Raw genomic sequence first — 21,404 nt, 5'->3', positions numbered from 1 at the left:
CTGAAATGTGTCTTCAGCATTTAACCCAACCCCTCTGAATCAGACTGGGCTCTACTGCCAGATCTAAGACATTTTCTATTTACAAGATATCTAAACAAAACAGATTTGTGATTATACACTGTCACACACATCTATAATAAATCCTCAGCTGAACCAAGTGGGTAGACGTCTGTTTGGCTTCATATCCTCAAACCTCTTGGTCTGCTAGGTGACTTCTCTTCCATCACATTCACACAGTAAATACAAGGAAAGCTTTTCTAAACTGGGAGAGATCCTGGCCTTCCATCCACGTACCTCCAGTGTGTAGACTATGAGGTAAATAATGAGAGAGGAGGACCAGAGAACACTGAACAGACACATTATCTGTCCCTGGTTTAGTTTTCACTCTGAGGCAGAAAGGAGGATGTTACATCAGCCTGTCTACAAATACTAGCCTGAGAAGAGACAAACGGCAACACCGCATTTAGTAGTAGAACCTACGGACTCAGTTTAGTTTCTGAACTAAAGAAGAGAAGTGTACAAGCTAATGTTTTTAGCCTGTCCAGGAACTACCAAGGGACTACTGAGGAAAATGAGCTGTCCAGGAACTACCAAGGGACTACTGAGGAAAATGAGCTGTCCAGCTAAAATGAGCTGTCCAACATACTTGACTGTATGTTTGTTTTACTCCATGTGTAACTCTGTGTTGTTGTTTGTGTCGCACTGCTTTGCTTTATCTTGGCCAGGTCGCAGTTGTAAATGAGAACTTGTTCTCAACTTGCCTACCTGGTTAAATAAAGGTGAAATAAAACCCTTCTTTTTTTATACGAAGCTGCCATGTGGGGAATCATAGGTGGCTCGTTTCAGCTGGTTTTAGGTTGTTCTTCATACCATGTTTTGTTTTGAGGTGTTTGACTGTTGTCATGTCTATGCTAATATAGCTGAAATTCCCTAGCTAGCGAACCTACAACTGCAACGATGGATTCTAGAAACAAAAAGAGCTCCTTATGCTCATATATTCAGTTCCAACAAACACTGAGATGAAATCTAGTTTACATGTTGTCAACAATCTAAGTCAACCCGTCTGTTTTGCCCCCTAGTTGCACACCCGTTGGCCAACCCGTCTGTTTTGCCCCCTAGTTGCACACCCGTTGGCCAACCCGTCTGTTTTGCCCCCTAGTTGCACACCCGTTGGCCAACCCGTCTGTTTTGCCCCCTAGTTGCACACCCGTTGGCCAACCCGTCTGTTTTGCCCCCTAGTTGCACACCCGTTGGCCAACCCGTCTGTTTTGCCCCCTAGTTGCGCACCCGTTGGCCAACCCGTCTGTTTTGCCCCCTAGTTGCACACCCGTTGGCCAACCCGTCTGTTTTGCCCCCTAGTTGCACACCCGTTGGCCAACCCGTCTGTAAGGCCCTGGTCAAATGTAGTGCACTATATAGGAAGCCATTTGGGATACAGATTATATAAACAAGAAGATAGATAAATAAAGGTTGAGTAGTACTGACGTGGCGTTGGTAGAAGTCCAGCCACTCCACTGTGTGGCTGTAGCTCTGGAGGTCCTGGGCGAAGGTGGGGCTGCCGTTGGTGACTGGCAGGCTGGGCAGCAGGCCGTGCAGGGTCACGGGGTCAGCGTGTTGGTCCAGGAGGGTACGCACGATGGGCACCAGCTGGGAAAAGGTCTCCGTGTGTCCTCCGTTGGGGTCGGCCTAAAAAAACCACCTTACTGTTGTACTTGTCTTTCTCACACTAACAGTCGTACTTGTCTTTATTTACTAGTGTAAAGCCGGTGATAAGAATGGAAACACCAGAATAACGGATGTCAAAATAAAAGTTCCATTAAGTCCAAAATTCCAATATGTTCTCACAATAAAGGTCTCACACTAGCACCAATTTAGAAATAGCTGCTTTATTGAGGAAAGTTTTAATTGCAATGACTATGTTATGGGGTTGTCTTACCTACCTTAGTTGAATGCACTGACTAAGTCACTCTGGATAAGTGCGTCTGCTAAAATGACAGAAATGTCCAACATAAATGTACCTCCATTACCCCGCCTGGCCACAGGGGGGCACCTAGTCGCCCCAGCAGGAAGCACACCTCGTCCCAGCCCAGAGAGAGAACTGTCTGCAGGAGGCTGTGGAGTTTAACGCAGGCCATTACAGACACCTGGGGAGAGAGGGAAGGGAGAGAGATACACAGAGAGAGAGAGAGAGAGAGACACAGAGAGAGAGAGAGAGAGAGAGAGACAGAGAGAGAGAGAGACACAGAGAGAGAGAGAGAGAGAGAGAGAGAGACAGAGAGAGAGAGAGAGAGAGGCAGAGAGAGAGACACACAGAGAGACAGAGACACACAGAGAGAGAGACACACAGAGAGAGAGGCAGAGAGAGAGAGAGAGACAGAGAGAGAGGCAGAGAGAGAGAGACAGAGACACAGAGAGAGAGAGAGACAGAGAGAGACAGAGACACACAGAGAGACAGAGACATAGAGAGAGAGACAGAGAGAGAGACACAGAGAGACACAGAGAGAGAGAGAGACACACAGAGAGAGAGAGAGACACACAGAGAGAGAGGCAGAGAGAGAGAGAGAGAGAGACAGAGAGAGAGAGGCAGAGAGAGAGAGACAGAGACACACAGAGAGAGAGAGACAGAGAGAGACAGAGACACACAGAGAGACAGAGACACAGAGAGAGACACAGAGAGAGAGACACACACAGAGAGACAGAGAGAGAGAGAGAGAGACACAGAGAGAGAGACACAAAGAGAGAGAGACACAGAGAGACAGAGCGAGAGAGAGACAGAGAGACAAAGAGAGAGAGACACAGAGAGAGAGACAGAGAGACAGAGACACAGAGAGACAGAGACAGAGAGACAGACACAGAGAGAGAGAGACACCGCGAGACAGAGACACAGAGAGACACAGAGAGAGAGACACAGAGAGAGAGACACAGAGAGAGAGAGACACAGAGATTCTTTGGTCAAAAAGCAAATTAGTCTCCACTTCAAAAGTATTCTCACAGGTGTTAGAATTAACAGAAGTCCAGGTAAATGTTTCATCAGTATACAAACCTGATATTATTAATACTCAGCTGATTTATTAAGTGGGGTACTAATACTAACAAAACACACAACAACAATTCAAGTGGATGGAAAAAGCTTTGCTCCTTAAAAAAATAATAAACAAATCCCAACGCTTAAAGGAAATCTTTGGACCATTTATTTATGACCACTTGATCCCACACTCCTACAGGAGTGCCAAAAATAGCACCCCATTCCCTACATAGTGCACTACTTCTGACCAGAAAGTTATGCACTATGTAGGGAACAGGGTACCATTTGGGATGCATCCCAACAGTAGTTATAACTCAGAGAAGAGCTGCCCCGTCCTACACAACACTCCTCAGGAGGAATGCTAGCTATGTTCTCTGTGCACTGATAGATAACCATAGAAGGACTGGTATTCTAAACACACTTTCCCCTCAAAAGGTCTAACCTTTATTTGATAGTAAATGTGTACTGACAGACAGAGCGTTGGGATTGGTCCCACGACATTTGGAGTTTAAACTTTCAAACCCACGCGTTGACTAATGCCGTCAATGGATGTCATTTGGAGAAAGAAGTTGTTTCCCAAATAGCACCCTATCCACCCCTATCCCAGCCTATGGGCTCTGGTCAAAAGTAGTACACTATATAGTGAATAGGGAGCCATTTGGCATGCAAGCCAGAGTTGGAGCCAGTCTAGTTTGGCTAGAGGGAGGTGGGCGTAGCGTAACATAGGTGACTGACCTGTGAGTCCTGTTGCTGGACGTAGCCGGTGATGATGCGCAGGCCGATCTGAGCCATCTCTCTGAGCTCCAGAGCTCCAGGGGTACCAGGGGTGCTGTGCCATGCCTGTAGTCTGTCCAGGAGGTTCACCACCCCCTCAAAGATCTACAACGACAACACACCTGTTAACAGTCCACAACACATTTTCATTCAATTCAATTCCCACAAGGGGCCATTATGTAGGCAAGAGTGCAAATACCTGAATACAACATAACAATGAGTCAATTCTCAAGACCGGTTACCACACAGTTAAATGATATAGAACTACTATTCAAAACAGTAACCAAGCTAAAGCCAAGACGTGTCCACTGACATTAAACACACATACCGTCACAATAACAGGAAGTAGCTGTGCCATTAATACATGTAACTACATGTAATCTAAAATGTAATCTACCTAATCCCCGAATATGTATTATTTATCATGATGACCATAAACAATAACTAGTAATGATGCATACTCCAAGAAAGGGTCAATCTAACCTTTCTGGTAAAAAAATTGTTATACATTGCTGAGATGTAGTCACTTTTGAGGACACAAGCTCAAATACACAGTACAAATATGATACAAATATGAAAATATGAAATATTTTATGATGTATTCCCTATTCAACAAAACTGTATGAATAAGGCTTGAAATGACTTCTATGCTTTCTAAATATAGTATAATCAGTGTCATGACGTTGGCCTGTGGGTAAGGTTTATGACCCCCCCATAAATACCTTTATCCCTTCCCCTCTCTTTCTGACCCTACTGAAGGACTGTTGAATAGCCTTTGTTAAACATAGAGAGTCTGGGAACATCAAACAAGTGGGGGGAAAGGAACCATATTTCGGTAATAGAACCAGTTGGAAATATACCAGGTACTTAATGAGTATGGATGTCAGTTCGGTTGTCATCTGAGACATTATGACTGATGACAGGACGACATAAACTGTACCTGGGAAAGTCTACACATTCTAGTTATCAGACTCACATGGAATTGTTGTGCAATTTAAATGTTTGATATTGAAACTGTTTGTTAGGAGATTAAATGTAACTTTAGCTTCCAAATGAGAGAATTGGGTTTTCATAAGGAAAGAGCCCTGACCAATCAGTGGCCCGCCCCTGTGAAGAGACAGGGGTTATAAACGATGAAACACACCCTTCTCCCCTCGCCACTATATAAGTCAGTGACAAAATGTAACCAGGCTGTTCCGGGTACGTGAGGTCTGCAGCCTCTGCGTTAAAAGGACTCACATGTCAAGTACAGAACTAAGCCAACCTCAGCATGAGCTTTGGTTGCGAATGGTATGAACTTTGAACCCTTATTCACTACAGAAGTGATACTTCCTAGCCGTTGAGTTAGCAGCGGCCGCTGTAGACGTGGGCTAGGAAAGGACGGATGACGTATCCATTTTACCACCAGTGACATTCTTCCGAGGACAGGAAGATCTCTGTTGGCCAACACGGCCAGCATCTACGACCAACCTACCGAAGCGCAGCTCAGAGTAAATATTTATTGCATTTTCCTTTTCCAAATGGGCGGTAATTTAGAATGCATACGATAATGTATTTACGATAGCATAGCTGCTTTCTGTGTTCCTCAGTCTTCCCGCTCTTTCATTCAAGCCCAACCCCCTTTCTTTGTGTAACAAGCCACCATGCCGATTTAACCCACTAGGGCACATTCTCCTATCATTTCCTTGTAACCATATCTGTTTGTTATGCATTTCTGTGAATTAGATTAGTAAATAAATGATTTTAAGACAATTGATGTATGGATGACTCATAGTGAAGACTGGGTTCGTGCAGATAACCAACAATTTACGACGTTTGGAATGAGACTGACGAGGTAAAGAATACATCATTAATCAGAAGACTCATATATCAGATATTATGATATCTGAAAGTTATATTAGGAAAATTATAACTTTGTAATTTGAATATTTTCCTTGGTGCCCCGACTTCCTAGTTAATTACAGTTACACGATGAATCAGTTTAATCGCGTAATAATAATTACAGAGAGTTATTTGATAAATATGTCTTCAGTTTAATGATGCCAAAGACACGACATCAGATTATAAAACCACTAACTATGAGACTTCACCTTTCTTACAACTGTAAAATACATATTTGTAGTGTCAGAGAAAATGTGCATATTTTCTAAAGGTCTCTGTTGATGAAAACATCTCCCCCACCGCTGTGAGCCACACAGACCTCTAGCTCGGCTTCCTGAACTCCTTAGCAACTCACCTTTCGTCTCATATTATTATTGTCCATCTATGACAAACAGAAAGTGTTTTTTGTTTCAAATCTATGAATTATTTGAGATGAATGGCTGTAAATCGATCTGAATATGCTATAGTGAATAAACCACTCTCTTGTTGAGCTACAATGTAAGGATTGCAAGCATGTGCTTTGTCAGTGTCTGTGACGTAGGGTTCAGCCAGGAGATGAGCGACAGTCGGAAGAGCGAATTAAAACGGTAGGACGGACATCCCAGCTTCAAGTGGTTTCAGATTTCACATCCTACGTCACGTCACGCAAGCCATTTCCATCTACGAGGTCCACAGATGGATTTCTAAGTGAAAATGTAGGTTGGGACTGGTACCAGAACCATGCAGGTCCCCTACACAGGGGGCTTTACATCTAAGAGGTGAGTAATAATTTCCTGCAATCAAGTTTAGACATCCTCAACATATGGTTTATATAGTGGACAGTTTGTACCGACAAACTCTCATCTCAGTGGCAAGTACTCGACACACATCCACAGTCTCTCTCTCAGCTGTTTGGTAGAAAGGTCAACTCTATGCAAAATGATACCATCAGATCACAGATTTTACACTCACAAATAATTGAGCATGGCTGATATTGCATGCATCCCAAATTGCACCCTACTCCCTATATAGTGCACTACTTTTGACCAGAGCCCTATGGGAGCCCTATGGGTCCTGGTCAAAAGTAGTGCACTACATAGAAATATATATTTGAGATGCAGACAACGTGTGGACCATGGTGCAGTACTGTACCTTCTCGCTCCACAGAGCCTGGTTGTCTGTTCCCTCTGAGAAGAGGAAGTCCTGGAGCAGCCTGAGGAGGCGCAGCAGACTGGGGAAGTATGGTAGAGAGACACCCTGAGAGTCCCTCAGGTCTGACAGAGAAGACTCCAGCATCATCTCTAACAGACTGAGAGACAGAAACACAGCAGAGAGGAGGGGTGGAGAGGAGGGAGGGAGAATAGCCAGTCAACATTTAGAGCTACATTTTGCTCAACCAAAACAGAACTGCAAAAAAGTTAAGTTAGGCTTTTTTCACTTTCCTCAAGTCTTTCTGTGGTTGATGTGAATAAGACCCTTAAACAGGTAAACATTCACAAGGCCGCGGGTTCAGACGGATTACCAGGACGCACACTCAGAGCATGCACTGACCAACTGGCAAGTGTCTTCACTGACATGTTCAACCTCTCCCTGATCCAGTCTGTAATACCTACATGTTTCCAGCAGACCACCATAGTCCCTCTGCCCAAGAACGCCAAGGTAACCTGCCTAAATGACTATCGCCCCGTAGCACTCACATCTGTAGCCATGAAATACTTTGAAAGGCTGGTCATGGTTCAGATTAACACCATCATCCCTGGACCCACTCCAATTCACATACTGCCCCAACAGATCCACAGATGACGCAATCTCTATTGCACTCCACACTGCCCTTTCCCACCTGGACAAGAGGAACAACTATGTGAGAATGCTGTTCATTGACTACAGCTCAGCGTTTAACACCATAGTGTCCTCAAAGCTCATCACTAAGCTAAGGACCCTGGGACTAAACACCTCCCTCTGCAACTGGATCCTGGACTTCCTGACGGGCCGCCTCCAGGTGGTAAGGGTAGGCAACAACACATCCGCCACACTGACACCCGACTGTACTCCCTGTTCACCCTCGACTGCGTGGCCACGCACGACTCAAACACCATCATCAGGTTCTCTGACGACACCACGGTTGTAGGCCTGATCACCGACGACGATGAGACGGCCTATAGGGAGGTCAGTGACCTGGCAGTGTGGTATCAGGACAACAAAATCTCCCTCAACGTCAGCAAGACAGAGGACCTGATCACTGACTACAGGAAACAGAGGTCTGAGCACGCCCCCATTCACCTCGACGGGGCTGTAGTGGAGCGGGTCGAGAGCTTCAAGGTTCCTTGGTGTCCACATCACTAAGGAATTAACATGGTCCACACACACCAACACAGTCATGAAGAAGGCACGACAATGCCTCTTCCCCCTCGGGAGGAGGTAAAGATGTGTCGTGAAGAAGGCACGACAACGCCTCTTCACCCTCGGGAGGAGGTAAAGATGTGTCGTGAAGAAGGCACGACAACGCCTCTTCCCCCTCGGGAGGAGGTAAAGATGTGTCGTGAAGAAGGCACGACAACGCCTCTTCCCCCTCGGGAGGAGGTAAAGATGTGTCACGAAGAAGGCACGACAACGCCTCTTCCCCCTCGGGAGGAGGTAAAGATGTGTCGTGAAGAAGGCACGACAACGCCTCTTCCCCCTCGGGAGGAGGTAAAGATGTGTCGTGAAGAAGGCACGACAACGCCTCTTCCCCCTCGGGAGGAGGTAAAGATGTGTCGTGAAGAAGGCACGACAACGCCTCTTCCCCCTCGGGAGGAGGTAAAGATGTGTCATGAAGAAGGCACGACAACGCCTCTTCCCCCTCGGGAGGAGGTAAAGATGTGTCATGAAGAAGGCACGACAACGCCTCTTCCCCCTCGGGAGGAGGTAAAGATGTGTCACGAAGAAGGCACGACAACGCCTCTTCCCCCTCGGGAGGAGGTAAAGATGTGTCACGAAGAAGGCACGACAACGCCTCTTCACCCTCGGGAGGAGGTAAAGATGTGTCACGAAGAAGGCACGACAACGCCTCTTCACCCTCGGGAGGAGGTAAAGATGTGTCACGAAGAAGGCACGACAACGCCTCTTCACCCTCGGGAGGAGGTAAAGATGTGTCATGAAGAAGGCACGACAACGCCTCTTCCCCCTCGGGAGGAGGTAAAGATGTGTCACGAAGAAGGCACGACAACGCCTCTTCCCCCTCGGGAGGAGGTAAAGATGTGTCATGGGACCTCAGATCTTCAAAGTTCTACAGCTGCACCATTGAGAGCATCTTGACTGGCTGCATTCGACCGCAAGGCGCTACAGAGGGTAGAGCGTACGGCCCAGTACATCACTGGTACCCCGTGTATGTACCTAGTTACCAATTACCTCTTACCTCTCCCTGCACATGGACTCAGTACTGGTACCCTGTGTATGTACCTAGTTATTAATTACCTCTTACCTCTCCCTGCACATGGACTCAGTACTGGTACCCTGTGTATGTACCTAGTTATTAATTACCTCTTACCTCTCCCTGCACATGGACTCAGTACTGGTACCCTGTGTATGTACCTAGTTATTAATTACCTCTTACCTCTCCCTGCACATGGACTCAGTACTGGTACCCTGTGTATGTACCTAGTTATTAATTACCTCTTACCTCTCCCTGCACATGGACTCAGTACTGGTACCCTGTGTATGTACCTAGTTATTAATTACCTCTTACCTCTCCCTGCACATGGACTCAGTACTGGTACCCTGTGTATGTACCTAGTTATTAATTACCTCTTACCTCTCCCTGCACATGGACTCAGTACTGGTACCCTGTGTATGTACCTAGTTATTAATTACCTCTTACCTCTCCCTGCACATGGACTCAGTACTGGTACCCTGTGTATGTAGCCTAGTTATTAATTACCTCTTACCTCTCCCTGCACATGGACTCAGTACTGGTACCCTGTGTATGTACCTAGTTACCAATTACCTCTTACCTCTCCCTGCACATGGACTCAGTACTGGTACCCTGTGTATGTACCTAGTTACCAATTACCTCTTACCTCTCCCTGCACATGGACTCAGTACTGGTACCCTGTGTATGTACCTAGTTATTAATTACCTCTTACCTCTCCCTGCACATGGACTCAGTACTGGTACCCTGTGTATGTACCTAGTTATTAATTACCTCTTACCTCTCCCTGCACATGGACTCAGTACTGGTACCCTGTGTATGTACCTAGTTATTAATTACCTCTTACCTCTCCCTGCACATGGACTCAGTACTGGTACCCTGTGTATGTACCTAGTTATTAATTACCTCTTACCTCTCCCTGCACATGGACTCAGTACTGGTACCCTGTGTATGTACCTAGTTATTAATTACCTCTTACCTCTCCCTGCACATGGACTCAGTACTGGTACCCTGTGTATGTACCTAGTTATTAATTACCTCTTACCTCTCCCTGCACATGGACTCAGTACTGGTACCCTGTGTATGTACCTAGTTATTAATTACCTCTTACCTCTCCCTGCACATGGACTCAGTACTGGTACCCTGTGTATGTAGCCTAGTTATTAATTACCTCTTACCTCTCCCTGCACATGGACTCAGTACTGGTACCCTGTGTATGTACCTAGTTATTAATTACCTCTTACCTCTCCCTGCACATGGACTCAGTACTGGTACCCTGTGTATGTACCTAGTTATTAATTACCTCTTACCTCTCCCTGCACATGGACTCAGTACTGGTACCCTGTGTATGTACCTAGTTATTAATTACCTCTTACCTCTCCCTGCACATGGACTCAGTACTGGTACCCTGTGTATGTACCTAGTTATTAATTACCTCTTACCTCTCCCTGCACATGGACTCAGTACTGGTACCCTGTGTATGTACCTAGTTATTAATTACCTCTTACCTCTCCCTGCACATGGACTCAGTACTGGTACCCTGTGTATGTACCTAGTTATTAATTACCTCTTACCTCTCCCTGCACATGGACTCAGTACTGGTACCCTGTGTATGTACCTAGTTATTAATTACCTCTTACCTCTCCCTGCACATGGACTCAGTACTGGTACCCTGTGTATGTACCTAGTTATTGTTCCTCATTGTTATTATGTTTCTCTCTGCATGGTTGTGAAGGGCTCGTCAGTAAGCACTTCACTGTTAGTCCACACCTGTTGTTTACCAAGCATTTGACAAATAAAACTTGATTTGAAGTCACCTTAATGAATCTGTATACTGACATGAGACATGAGACTAACTAACTAAATAGCTGACTGAATAACTAACTAAGTATCTGACTGACTGATTGGCTGGCTGAATAACTAACTAAGTAGCTGACTGAATAACTAACTAAATAGCTGACTGAATAACTAACTAAATAGCTGACTGAATAACTAACTAAATAGCTGACTGAATAACTAACTAAATATCTGACTGAATAACTAACTAAATAGCTGACTGAATAACTAACTAAATATCTGACTGAATAACTAACTAAATAGCTGACTGAATAACTAACTAAATAGCTGACTGAATAACTAACTAAATAGCTGACTGAATAACTAACTAAATATCTGACTGAATAACTAACTAAATATCTGACTGAATAACTAACTAAATAGCTGACTGAATAACTAACTAAGTAGCTGACTGAATAACTAACTAAATAGCTGACTGAATAACTAACTAAATAGCTGACTGAATAACTAACTAAATAGCTGACTGAATAACTAACTAAATAGCTGACTGAATAACTAACTAAATAGCTGACTGAATAACTAACTAAATAGCTGACTGAATAGCTAACTAAATAGCTGACTGAATAGCTAACTAAGTAGCTGACTGAATAGCTAACTAAGTAGCTGACTGAATAACTAACTAAGTAGCTGACTGAATAACTAACTAAATAGCTGACTGGCTGGCTGGCTAACTAACTAAATAGCTGACTGAATAACTAACTAAATAGCTGGCTGGCTGGCTAACTAACTAAATAGCTGGCTGGCTGGCTGGCTAACTAACTAAATAGCTGACTGAATAACTAACTAAATAGCTGACTGGCTGGCTGGCTGGCTAACTAAATAGCTGACTGGCTGGCTGGCTGGCTGGCTAACTAACTAAATAGCTGACTGAATAACTAACTAAATAGCTGACTGGCTGGCTGGCTAACTAACTAAATAGCTGACTGGCTGGCTGGCTAACTAACTAAATAGCTGGCTGGCTGGCTGGCTAACTAACTAAATAGCTGACTGAATAACTAACTAAATAGCTGACTGGCTGGCTGGCTGGCTAACTAAATAGCTGACTGGCTGGCTGGCTAACTAACTAAATAGCTGACTGAATGAATAACTAACTAAATAGCTGGCTGGCTGGCTGTCGACCGACTGACCTGCATTTGATATCGTCAGGCGGGCGGACCAGTTGGCAGGAGGAGCCCAGCTTGGTGAGGACAGAGAAGACCTGTCCCCTCTCCCTCCACACGGCGTCCTCCCCCCCCTCCGACCCGCTGCCGCACCACAGCACAGAGAACACGATGTTAGTCAGCAGGTTACACAGCTCCTCCTCTGGCGTCTGCTGAAAGGGACCACACACACACACACACACACACACACCATAATCACAGTTAGACACACAGATACAGGTTATATCCTGCCAGTTTGGCCCTGTCCAGGGGTATCATCGGATGGGGCCACAGTGTCTCCTGACCCCTCCTGTCTCAGCCTCCTGTATTTATGCTGCAGTAGTTTATGTCAGGGGGCTAGGGTCAGTCTGTTATATCTGGAGTATTTCTCCTGTTTTATCCGGTGTCCTGTGTGAATTTAAGTATGCTCTCTCTAATTCTCTCTTTCTCTCTCTTGGAGGACCCTAGGACCATGCCTCAGGACTACCTGGCATGATGACTCCTTGCTGTCCCCTGGCCACCTGGCCGTGCTGCTGTTCCAGTTTCAACTGTTCTGCCTGCGGCTATGGAACCCTGACCTGTTCACCGGACGTGCTACCTGTCCCAGACCTGCTGTTTTCAACTCTCTAGAGACAACAGGAGCGGTAGAGGTGCTGACCTGTTGCACCCTCGACAACTACTATGATTATTATTATTTGACCCTGCTGGTCATTTATGAACATTTGAACATCTTGGCCATGTTCTGTTATAATCTCCACCCGGCACAGCCAGAAGAGGACTGGCCACCCCTCATTGCCTGGTTCCTCTCTAGGTTTCTTCCTAGGTTCTGGCCTTTCTAGGGAGTTTTTCCCTAGCCACCGTGGCTTCTACACCTGCATTGCTTGCTGTTTTGGGGTTTTAGGCTGGGTTTCTGTACAGCACTTTGAGATATCAGCTGATGTAAGAAGGGCTATATAAATACATTTGTTTTGATACAGTACACTGTGTCGGAGATGGACTAAACCGCATCGGCATCTGCACAGCCGTATTCTAGGATATTGAACCGTTGGTTTTCATAGTTTCATAATTCTCAGCACGACTCTATCCCTCATCACATTCAGTTGAATAGGAGTCATGTACACTGAGCCACGTTGGTTGAATAGGAGTCATGTACACTGAGCCACGTTGGTTGTATAGGAGTCATGTACACTGAGCCACGTTGGTTGAATAGGAGTCATGTACACTGAGCCACGTTGGTTGAATAGGAGTCATGTACACTGAGCCATGTTGGTTGTATAGGAGTCATGTACACTGAGCCACATTGGTTGAATTGGAGTCATGTACACTGAGCCACGTTGGTTGAATAGGAGTCATGTACACTGAGCCACGTTGGTTGTATAGGAGTCATGTACACTGAGCCATGTTGGTTGTATAGGAGTCATGTACACTGAGCCACGTTGGTTGAATAGGAGTCATGTACACTGAGCCACGTTGGTTGTATAGGAGTCATGTACACTGAGCCACGTTGGTTGAATAGGAGTCATGTACACTGAGCCACGTTGGTTGTATAGGAGTCATGTACACTGATCCACGTTGGTTGTATAGGAGTCATGTACACTGAGCCACGTCGGTTGAATAGGAGTCATGTACACTGAGCCATGTTGGTTGAATAGGAGTCATGTACACTGAGCCACATTGGTTGAATAGGAGTCATGTACTGAACCATGTTGGATGGGAATGTTTTTGAGGTATGAGGTCAGGCTGTGCGACCCCCACAGATGGGGGTCAGGGAGTCTACCAGACTATCACGGCTCTGCGGCTGAGGACTCTGAAACATGCTTACGGGATGCTAATACTTGTGATTTTCTGACTGACATATTTCAGGAGAAATCCGTTAACATTATGGATATGGGACATTACACAAGACACTGGACTTCATGTTCAACACATGTGGTCCAGTTTATTCAAACACCACACAACATACCTCCTAGGAATGCTCAGTACCAGTGGTTAGGGTTAAGGTTAAGGTTAGGACAACAGTACCTGTGGTTAAGGTTAAGGTTAGGACAACAGTACCTGTGGTTAGGGTTAAGGTTAGGACAACAGTACCTGTGGTTAGGGTTAAGGTTAAGGTTAGGACAACAGTACCTGTGGTTAAGGTTAAGGTTAAGGTTAGGACAACAGTACCAGTGGTTAAGGTTAAGGTTAGGACAACAGTACCAGTGGTTAAGGTTAGGTCAACAGTACCTGTGGTTAGGGTTAAGGTTAAGGTTAGGACAACAGTACCTGTGGTTATGGTTAAGGCAGCAGTACCTGTGGTTAGGGTTAAGGTTAAGGTTAGGACAACAGTACCTGTGGTTAAGGTTAAGGTTAGGGCAGCAGTACCTGTGGTTAGGGTTAAGGTTAAGGTTAGGACAACAGTACCTGTGGTTAAGGTTAAGGTTAGGGCAGCAGTACCTGTGGTTAAGGTTAAGGTTAGGACAACATTACCTGTGGTTAAGGTTAAGGTTAGGGCAGCAGTACCTGTGGTTAAGGTTAAGGTTAGGACAACAGTACCTGTGGTTAAGGTTAAGGTTAGGGCAGCAGTACCTGTGGTTAAGGTTAAGGTTAGGACAACAGTACCTGTGGTTAAGGTTAAGGTTAGGACAACAGTACCTGTGGTTAAGGTTAAGGTTAGGACAACAGTACCTGTGGTTAAGGTTAAGGTTAGGACAACAGTACCTGTGGTTAAGGTTAAGGTTAGGGCAGCAGTACCTGTGGTTAAGGTTAAGGTTAAGGTTAGGACAACAGTACCTGTGGTTAAGGTTAAGGTTAGGGCAGCAGTACCTGTGGTTAAGGTTAAGGTTAGGACAACAGTACCTGTGGTTAAGGTTAAGGTTAGGACAACAGTACCTGTGGTTAAGGTTAAGGTTAGGACAACAGTACATGTGGTTAAGGTTAAGGTTAGGGCAGCAGTACCTGTGGTTAAGGTTAAGGTTAAGACAACAGTACCTGTGGTTAAGGTTAAGGTTAGGACAACAGTACCTGTGGTTAAGGTTAAGGTTAGGGCAGCAGTACCTGTGGTTAGGGTTAAGGTTAAGGTTAGGACAACAGTACCTGTGGTTAAGGTTAAGGTTAGGACAACAGTACCTGTGGTTAAGGTTAGGGCAGCAGTACCTGTGGTTAAGGTTAAGGTTAGGGCAGCAGTACCTGTGGTTAAGGTTAAGGTTAGGACAACAGTACCTGTGGTTAAGGTTAGGGCAGCAGTACCTGTGGTTAAGGTTAAGGTTAGGGCAGCAGTACCTGTGGTTAAGGTTAAGGTTAGGACAACAGTACCTGTGGTTAAGGTTAAGGTTAGGACAACAGTACCTGTGGTTAAGGTTAAGGTTAGGGCAGCAGTACCTGTGGTTAAGGTTAAGGTTAGGACAACAGTACCTGTGGTTAAGGTTAGGGCAGCAGTACCTGTGGTTAAGGTTAAGGTTAGGGCAGCAGTACCTGTGGTTAAGGTTAAGGTTAGGACAACAGTACCTGTGGTTAAGGTTAAGGTTAGGACAACAGTACCTGTGGTTAAGGTTAAGGTTAGGACAACAGTACCTGTGGTTAAGGTTAAGGTTAGGGCAGCAGTACCTGTGGTTAAGGTTAAGGTTAGGACAACAGTACCTGTGGTTAAGGTTAGGGCAGCAGTACCTGTGGTTAAGGTTAAGGTTAGGGCAGCAGTACCTGTGGTTAAGGTTAGGGCAGCAGTACCTGTGGTTAAGGTTAAGGTTAGGGCAGCAGTACCTGTGGTTAGGGTTAAGGTTAAGGTTAGGACAACAGTACCTGTGGTTAAGGTTAAGGTTAGGACAACAGTACCTGTGGTTAAGGTTAGGGCAGCAGTACCTGTGGTTAAGGTTAAGGTTAGGGCAGCAGTACCTGTGGTTAAGGTTAAGGTTAGGACAACAGTACCTGTGGTTAAGGTTAGGGCAGCAGTACCTGTGGTTAAGGTTAAGGTTAGGGCAGCAGTACCTGTGGGTTGGAGGTGTTGGAGATGGTGTCAGCTGCCCGGGGGTCAGTTCCATAGTTGGAGTCGTCCAGCACGTTGGACAGACTGGAGCTCTTCCTGGGTCTCAGAGAGGGGAACGACCGGCTGTGCTCCAGGGGCGAGGGGGTGCCTGCCTGACTACCCCCCACAGGGTTCTGGTTCCATGTCCCCGTCTCACCCCTCATACCCCCCAGCTCCAGCTCAAAGGGCGAGGTGCCGAAGGGGGACAGAGGGTGGTAGAGAGCCTCCTCTTGGGGCCGGGTGGAGGGGATGTCCACGGTGTTGGACAGGGAGGACGAGCGGCTCCCCTGCTCTACCGAGTCAACGACTTAAATTGGAGAGAGTCGGCAAAGTCCTTCAAAGTGCCTCCACTGCTGTTTAGGGGAAGACCGAGAGAGGTCGGAGAAACCCTCTGAGATATTCCTCCCTCCCAGGCCCTCGCCATCTCCCTCCTCCTCCTCTTCCTCGTCCCGCGAGGTGTAAGGGGAGGAAGACGTCTGTGTGAGCGTCCTGAGAGTCCTCTATGACCATGCTGTGATCTCTCCTGAGAGGGGAACAGTTCAACATTTAGTAAGAGTTGTGTTAACTGATCTATAGCAGGCGTAAAGAGCTGAACACATGTTAACTGATCTATAGCAGGGGTAAAGAGCTGAACACATGTTAACTGATCTATAGCAGGGGTAGAGCTGAACACATGTTAACTGATCTATAGCAGGGGTAAAGAGCTGAACACATGTTTAACTGATCTATAGCAGGGGTAAAGAGCTGAACACATGTTAACTGATCTATAGCAGGGGTAAAGAGCTGACCACATGTTAACTGATCTATAGCAGGGGTAAAGAGGCTGAACACATGTTAACTGATCTATAGCAGGGGTAAATGAGCTGAACACATGTTACTGATCTATAGCAGGGGTAAAGAGCTGAACACATGTTACATGATCTATAGGCAGGGGTAGAGCTGAACACATGTAACTGATCTATAGCAGGGGTAAAGAGCTGAACACATGTTAACTGATCTATAGCAGGGGTAGAGCTGAACACATGTTGACTGGTCTATAGCAGGCGTAAAGAGCTGAACACATGTTAACTGATCTATAGCAGGGGTTAAAGAGCGAACACATGTTAAATGATCTATAGCAGGGTAAAGAGCTGAACACATGTTAACTGATTCTATAGCAGGGGTAAAGAGCTGAACCATGTTAACTGATCTATAAGCAGGGTAGAGCTGAACACATGTTAACTGATCTATAGCAGGGGGTAGAGCTGAACACATGTTAACTGATCTATAGCAGGGGTACAGCGGACACATGTTAACTGATCTATAGCAGGGGTAAAGAGCTGAACACATGTTAACTGATCTATAGCAGGGGTAAAGAGCTGAACACATGTTAACTGATCTATAGCAGGGGTAGAGCTGAACACATGTTAACTGATCTATAGCAGGGGTAAAGAGCTGAACACATGTTAACTGATCTATAGCAGGGGTAGAGCTGAACACATGTTAACTGATCTATAGCAGAGGTAAAGAGCTGAACACATGTTAACTGATCTATAGCAGGGGTAAAGAGCTGAACACATGTTAACTGATCTATAGCAGGGGTAGAGCTGAACACATGTTAACTGATCTATAGCAGGGGTAAAGAGCTGAACACATGTTAACTGATCTATAGCAGGGGTAAAGAGCTGAACACGTTAACTGATCTATAGCAGGGGTAAAGAGCTGAACACATGTTAACTGATCTATAGCAGGGGTAGAGCTGAACACATGTTAACTGATCTATAGCAGGGGTAAAGAGCTGAACACATGTTAACTGATCTATAGCAGGGGTAGAGCTGAAAACATGTTAACTGATCTATAGCAGGGGTAGAGCTGAACACATGTTAACTGATCTATAGCAGGGGTAGAGCTGAACACATGTTAACTGATCTATAGCAGGGGTAAAGAGCTGAACACATGCTAACTGATCTATAGCAGGGGTAAAGAGCTGAACACATGTTAACTGATCTATAGCCGGGGTAAAGAGCTGAACACATGTTAACTGATCTATAGCATGGGGTAAAGAGCTGAACACATGTTAACTGATCTATAGCAGGGGTAAAGAGCTGAACACATGTTAACTGATCTATAGCAGGGGTAAAGAGCTGAACACATGTTAACTGATCTATAGCAGGGGTAGAGCTGAACACATGTTAACTGATCTATAGCAGGGGTAAAGAGCTGAACACATGTTAACTGATCTATAGCAGGGGTAGAGCTGAACACATGTTAACTGATCTATAGCAGGGGTAGAGCTGAACACATGTTAACTGATCTATAGCAGGGGTAAAGAGCTGGACACATGTTAACTGATCTATGGCAGGGGTAAAGAGCTGAACACATGTTAACTGATCTATAGCAGGGGTAAAGAGCTGAACACATGTTAACTGATCAATAGCAGGGGTAAAGACCTGAACACATGTTAACTGATCTATAGCAGGGGTAAAGAGCTGAACACATGTTAACTGATCTATAGCAAGGGTACAGCTGAACACATGTTAACTGATCTATAGCATGGGGTAAAGAGCTGAACACATGTTAACTGATCTATAGCAGGGGTAAAGAGCTGAACACATGTTAACTGATCTATAGCAGGGGTACAGCTGAACACATGTTAACTGATCTATAGCAGGGGTAAAGAGCTGAACACATGTTAACTGATCTATAGCAGGGGTAAAGAGCTGAACACATGTTAACTGATCTATAGCAGGGGTAGAGCTGAACACATGTTAACTGATCTATAGCAGGGGTAGAGCTGAATCCAGAAACTATCTTGTTTATTGTCCAGAAATATAAAATATCACTTAAGTTACTATTGATTCCCAACTTTTCGAATCGATACAGATTCCCTCAATCGACTAATGGAAGTCATCCCTACCTGAGAGGGGGGCGGGAGGAGGACGGGTCCAGGGAGCTGTGGGTGCTGGAGCCTGCCAGGGAGGGACCACGAGACTCATAGGACTCCTTCATATAGAGCTTAGTTAACACATCCTGCCAGCCTGGCTGACGGGCCAGCTGACGAACATAGTCCTCATTGTCATAGATCCGGTAGAGAGACCTTCGGGAGATAGAGAGAGAGAGAGAGGCAAGAGAGGAGGAGGAAGATGAGAGAGATAGAAGAAGAAGAGAGAATCGATGGAGAGAGATGGGGGAGAAGGGGAGGTAGAAGAAGCAGGGGGGGGAAAGAGAGAGAGTGAGAGGGGATAGAAAGATAAAACAGTGAAAAATCAAGCTTTAGCTTCCCAATATCCTAGACCTGTAGCTTCCCTATATCTATACCTTGTAAGATGCCCTAATAGTCTATACCTGTAGCTGGCCCTATGTCAATACCTTTAGCTGCCCCAATAGTCTATACCTGTAGCTGCCCTATAGTCTATACCTTTAGCTGCCCAATAGTCTATACCTTTAGCTGCCCTATAGTCTATACCTTTAGCTGCCCAATAGTCTATACCTTTAGCTGCCCAATAGTCTATACCTGTAGCTGCCCTATAGTCTATACCTTTAGCTGCTCTATAGTCTATACCTGTAGCTGCCCTATAGTCTATACCTTTAGCTGCTCTATAGTCTATACCTTTAGCTGCCCTATAGTCTATACCTTTAGCTGCTCTATAGTCTATACCTGTAGCTGCCCTATAGTCTATACCTGTAGCTGCCCTATAGTCTATACCTTTAGCTGCCCTATAGTCTATACCTTTAGCTGCCCAATAGTCTATACCTTTAGCTGCTCTATAGTCTATACCTTTAGCTGCCCTATAGTCTATACCTGTAGCTGCCCTATAGTCTATACCTTTAGCTGCTCTATAGTCTATACCTTTAGCTGCCCAATAGTCTATACCTTTAGCTGCTCTATAGTCTATACCTGTAGCTGCCCAATAGTCTATACCGTTATCTTCAATTGTACTATACTTAGTAATGACCTGAGAGAATGTGAAGATATACAGTGGAGGGGAAAGAGGACAGTGGAGGGGAAAGAGGACTAGAGGAGGGGATAGAGGACTAAAGGAGGGGAAAGAGGACTAGAGGAGGGGAAAGAGGACTAGAGGAGGGGAAAGAAGACTAGAGGAGGGGAAAGAGGACTAGAGGAGGGGAAAGAGGACTAGAGGTGGGGAAAGAGGACTAAAGGAGGGGATAGAGGAGGGGAAAGAGGACTAGAGGTGGGGAAAGAGGACTAGAGTAGGGAAAGAGGACTAAAGAGGGAACGAGGCCTAGAGGAGGGGATGATAGAGGCGGGGAACGAGTTGACTAGAGTTGTTGGGAAGAGGACCTAGAGTAGGGGAAAGAGGACTAAAAGGAGGGGAAAGAGGACTAAAGGAGGGGAGAAAGAGGACCTCGAGGAGGGACTAGAGGGGGGGAAAGAGGACTAGAGTAGGGGAAAGAGGACTAAAGGAGGGGAAACGAGGACTAGAGGAGGGGATTAGAGGAGGGGGACAGAGGACTAGAGTAGGGGGGGAAAGAGGACTAGAGGAGGGGAAAGAGGACTAGAGGAGGGGAAAGAGGACTAGAGGAGGGGAAAGAGGACTAGAGGAGGGGAAAGAGGAGGGGAAAGAGGACTAGAGGTGGGGAAAGAGGACTAGAGGTGGGGAAAGAGGACTAGAGGAGGGGAAAGAGGACTAGAGGTGGGGAAAGAGGACTAGAGGTGGGGAAAGAGGACTAGAGGTGGGGAAAGAGGACTAGAGGAGGGGAAACAGGACTAGAGGTGGGGAAAGAGGACTAGAGGAGGGGAAACAGGATAGTGGAAGGGAAAGAAGATTAGTGTAGGTAGGGACTGACCTTGCGACAGACGTCCAGACGGACAGTGAGCTCAGCACGGTGGGACAGATGGACCACAGCCAGCAGGTCTCTGAAGTTAGGAGTGGCATCTACACAAAACAATGACAATCAGAAGTACACAGTAAAGTATATCCCCAATAGATATACATACTATAGGAACAACAAGGAGAGGGGTTATACACAGTAAAGTATACTGCTCAAAAAAATAAAGGGAACACTAAAATAACACATCCTAGATCTGAATGAATGAAATAATCTTATTGAATACTTTTTCTTTACATAGTTGAATGTGCTGACAACAAAATCACACAAAAATAATCAATGAAATCCAATTATCAACCCATGGAGGTCTGGATTTGGAGTCACACTCAAAATTAAAGTGGGAAACCACACTACAGGCTGATCCAACTTTGATGTAATGTCCTTAAAACAAGTCAAAATGAGGCTCAGTAGTGTGTGTGGCCTCCACGTGCCTGTATGACCTCCCTACAACCGCCTGGGCATGCTCCTGATGAGGTGGCGGATGGTCTCTCTGAGGGATCTCCTCCCAGACCT

The 21,404-nt window shown here is 45.6% G+C and overlaps 1 protein-coding gene across 1 annotated transcript in view; it reads right to left on the bottom strand.

Annotated features, from left to right (window-relative positions):
* Positions 1–20,938, bottom strand: part of LOC115187645 (neurobeachin-like protein 2) — a 51,385-nt gene extending 30,447 nt beyond the window's left edge. The window contains exons 1-9 of the mRNA XM_029746616.1: positions 20,850–20,938; positions 18,958–19,137; positions 16,574–16,584; positions 16,025–16,368; positions 12,050–12,234; positions 6,812–6,968; positions 3,761–3,904; positions 2,019–2,144; positions 1,486–1,686 (exon numbers count right to left, since the gene is read on the bottom strand). Of these exons, the coding sequence (XP_029602476.1) occupies positions 1,486–1,686; positions 2,019–2,144; positions 3,761–3,904; positions 6,812–6,968; positions 12,050–12,234; positions 16,025–16,368; positions 16,574–16,584; positions 18,958–19,137; positions 20,850–20,938 (1,437 nt within the window). The remainder of the gene's footprint in view (positions 1–1,485; positions 1,687–2,018; positions 2,145–3,760; positions 3,905–6,811; positions 6,969–12,049; positions 12,235–16,024; positions 16,369–16,573; positions 16,585–18,957; positions 19,138–20,849) is intronic.
* Between the last annotated feature and the right edge of the window lie 466 nt (positions 20,939–21,404).

The sequence above is a fragment of the Salmo trutta genome, unplaced genomic scaffold (assembly GCF_901001165.1).
Source record: "Salmo trutta unplaced genomic scaffold, fSalTru1.1, whole genome shotgun sequence".
In the NCBI taxonomy this organism is placed as follows: Eukaryota; Metazoa; Chordata; class Actinopteri; order Salmoniformes; family Salmonidae; genus Salmo; species Salmo trutta.
This window is presented reverse-complemented; position numbering and strand designations above follow the sequence as displayed.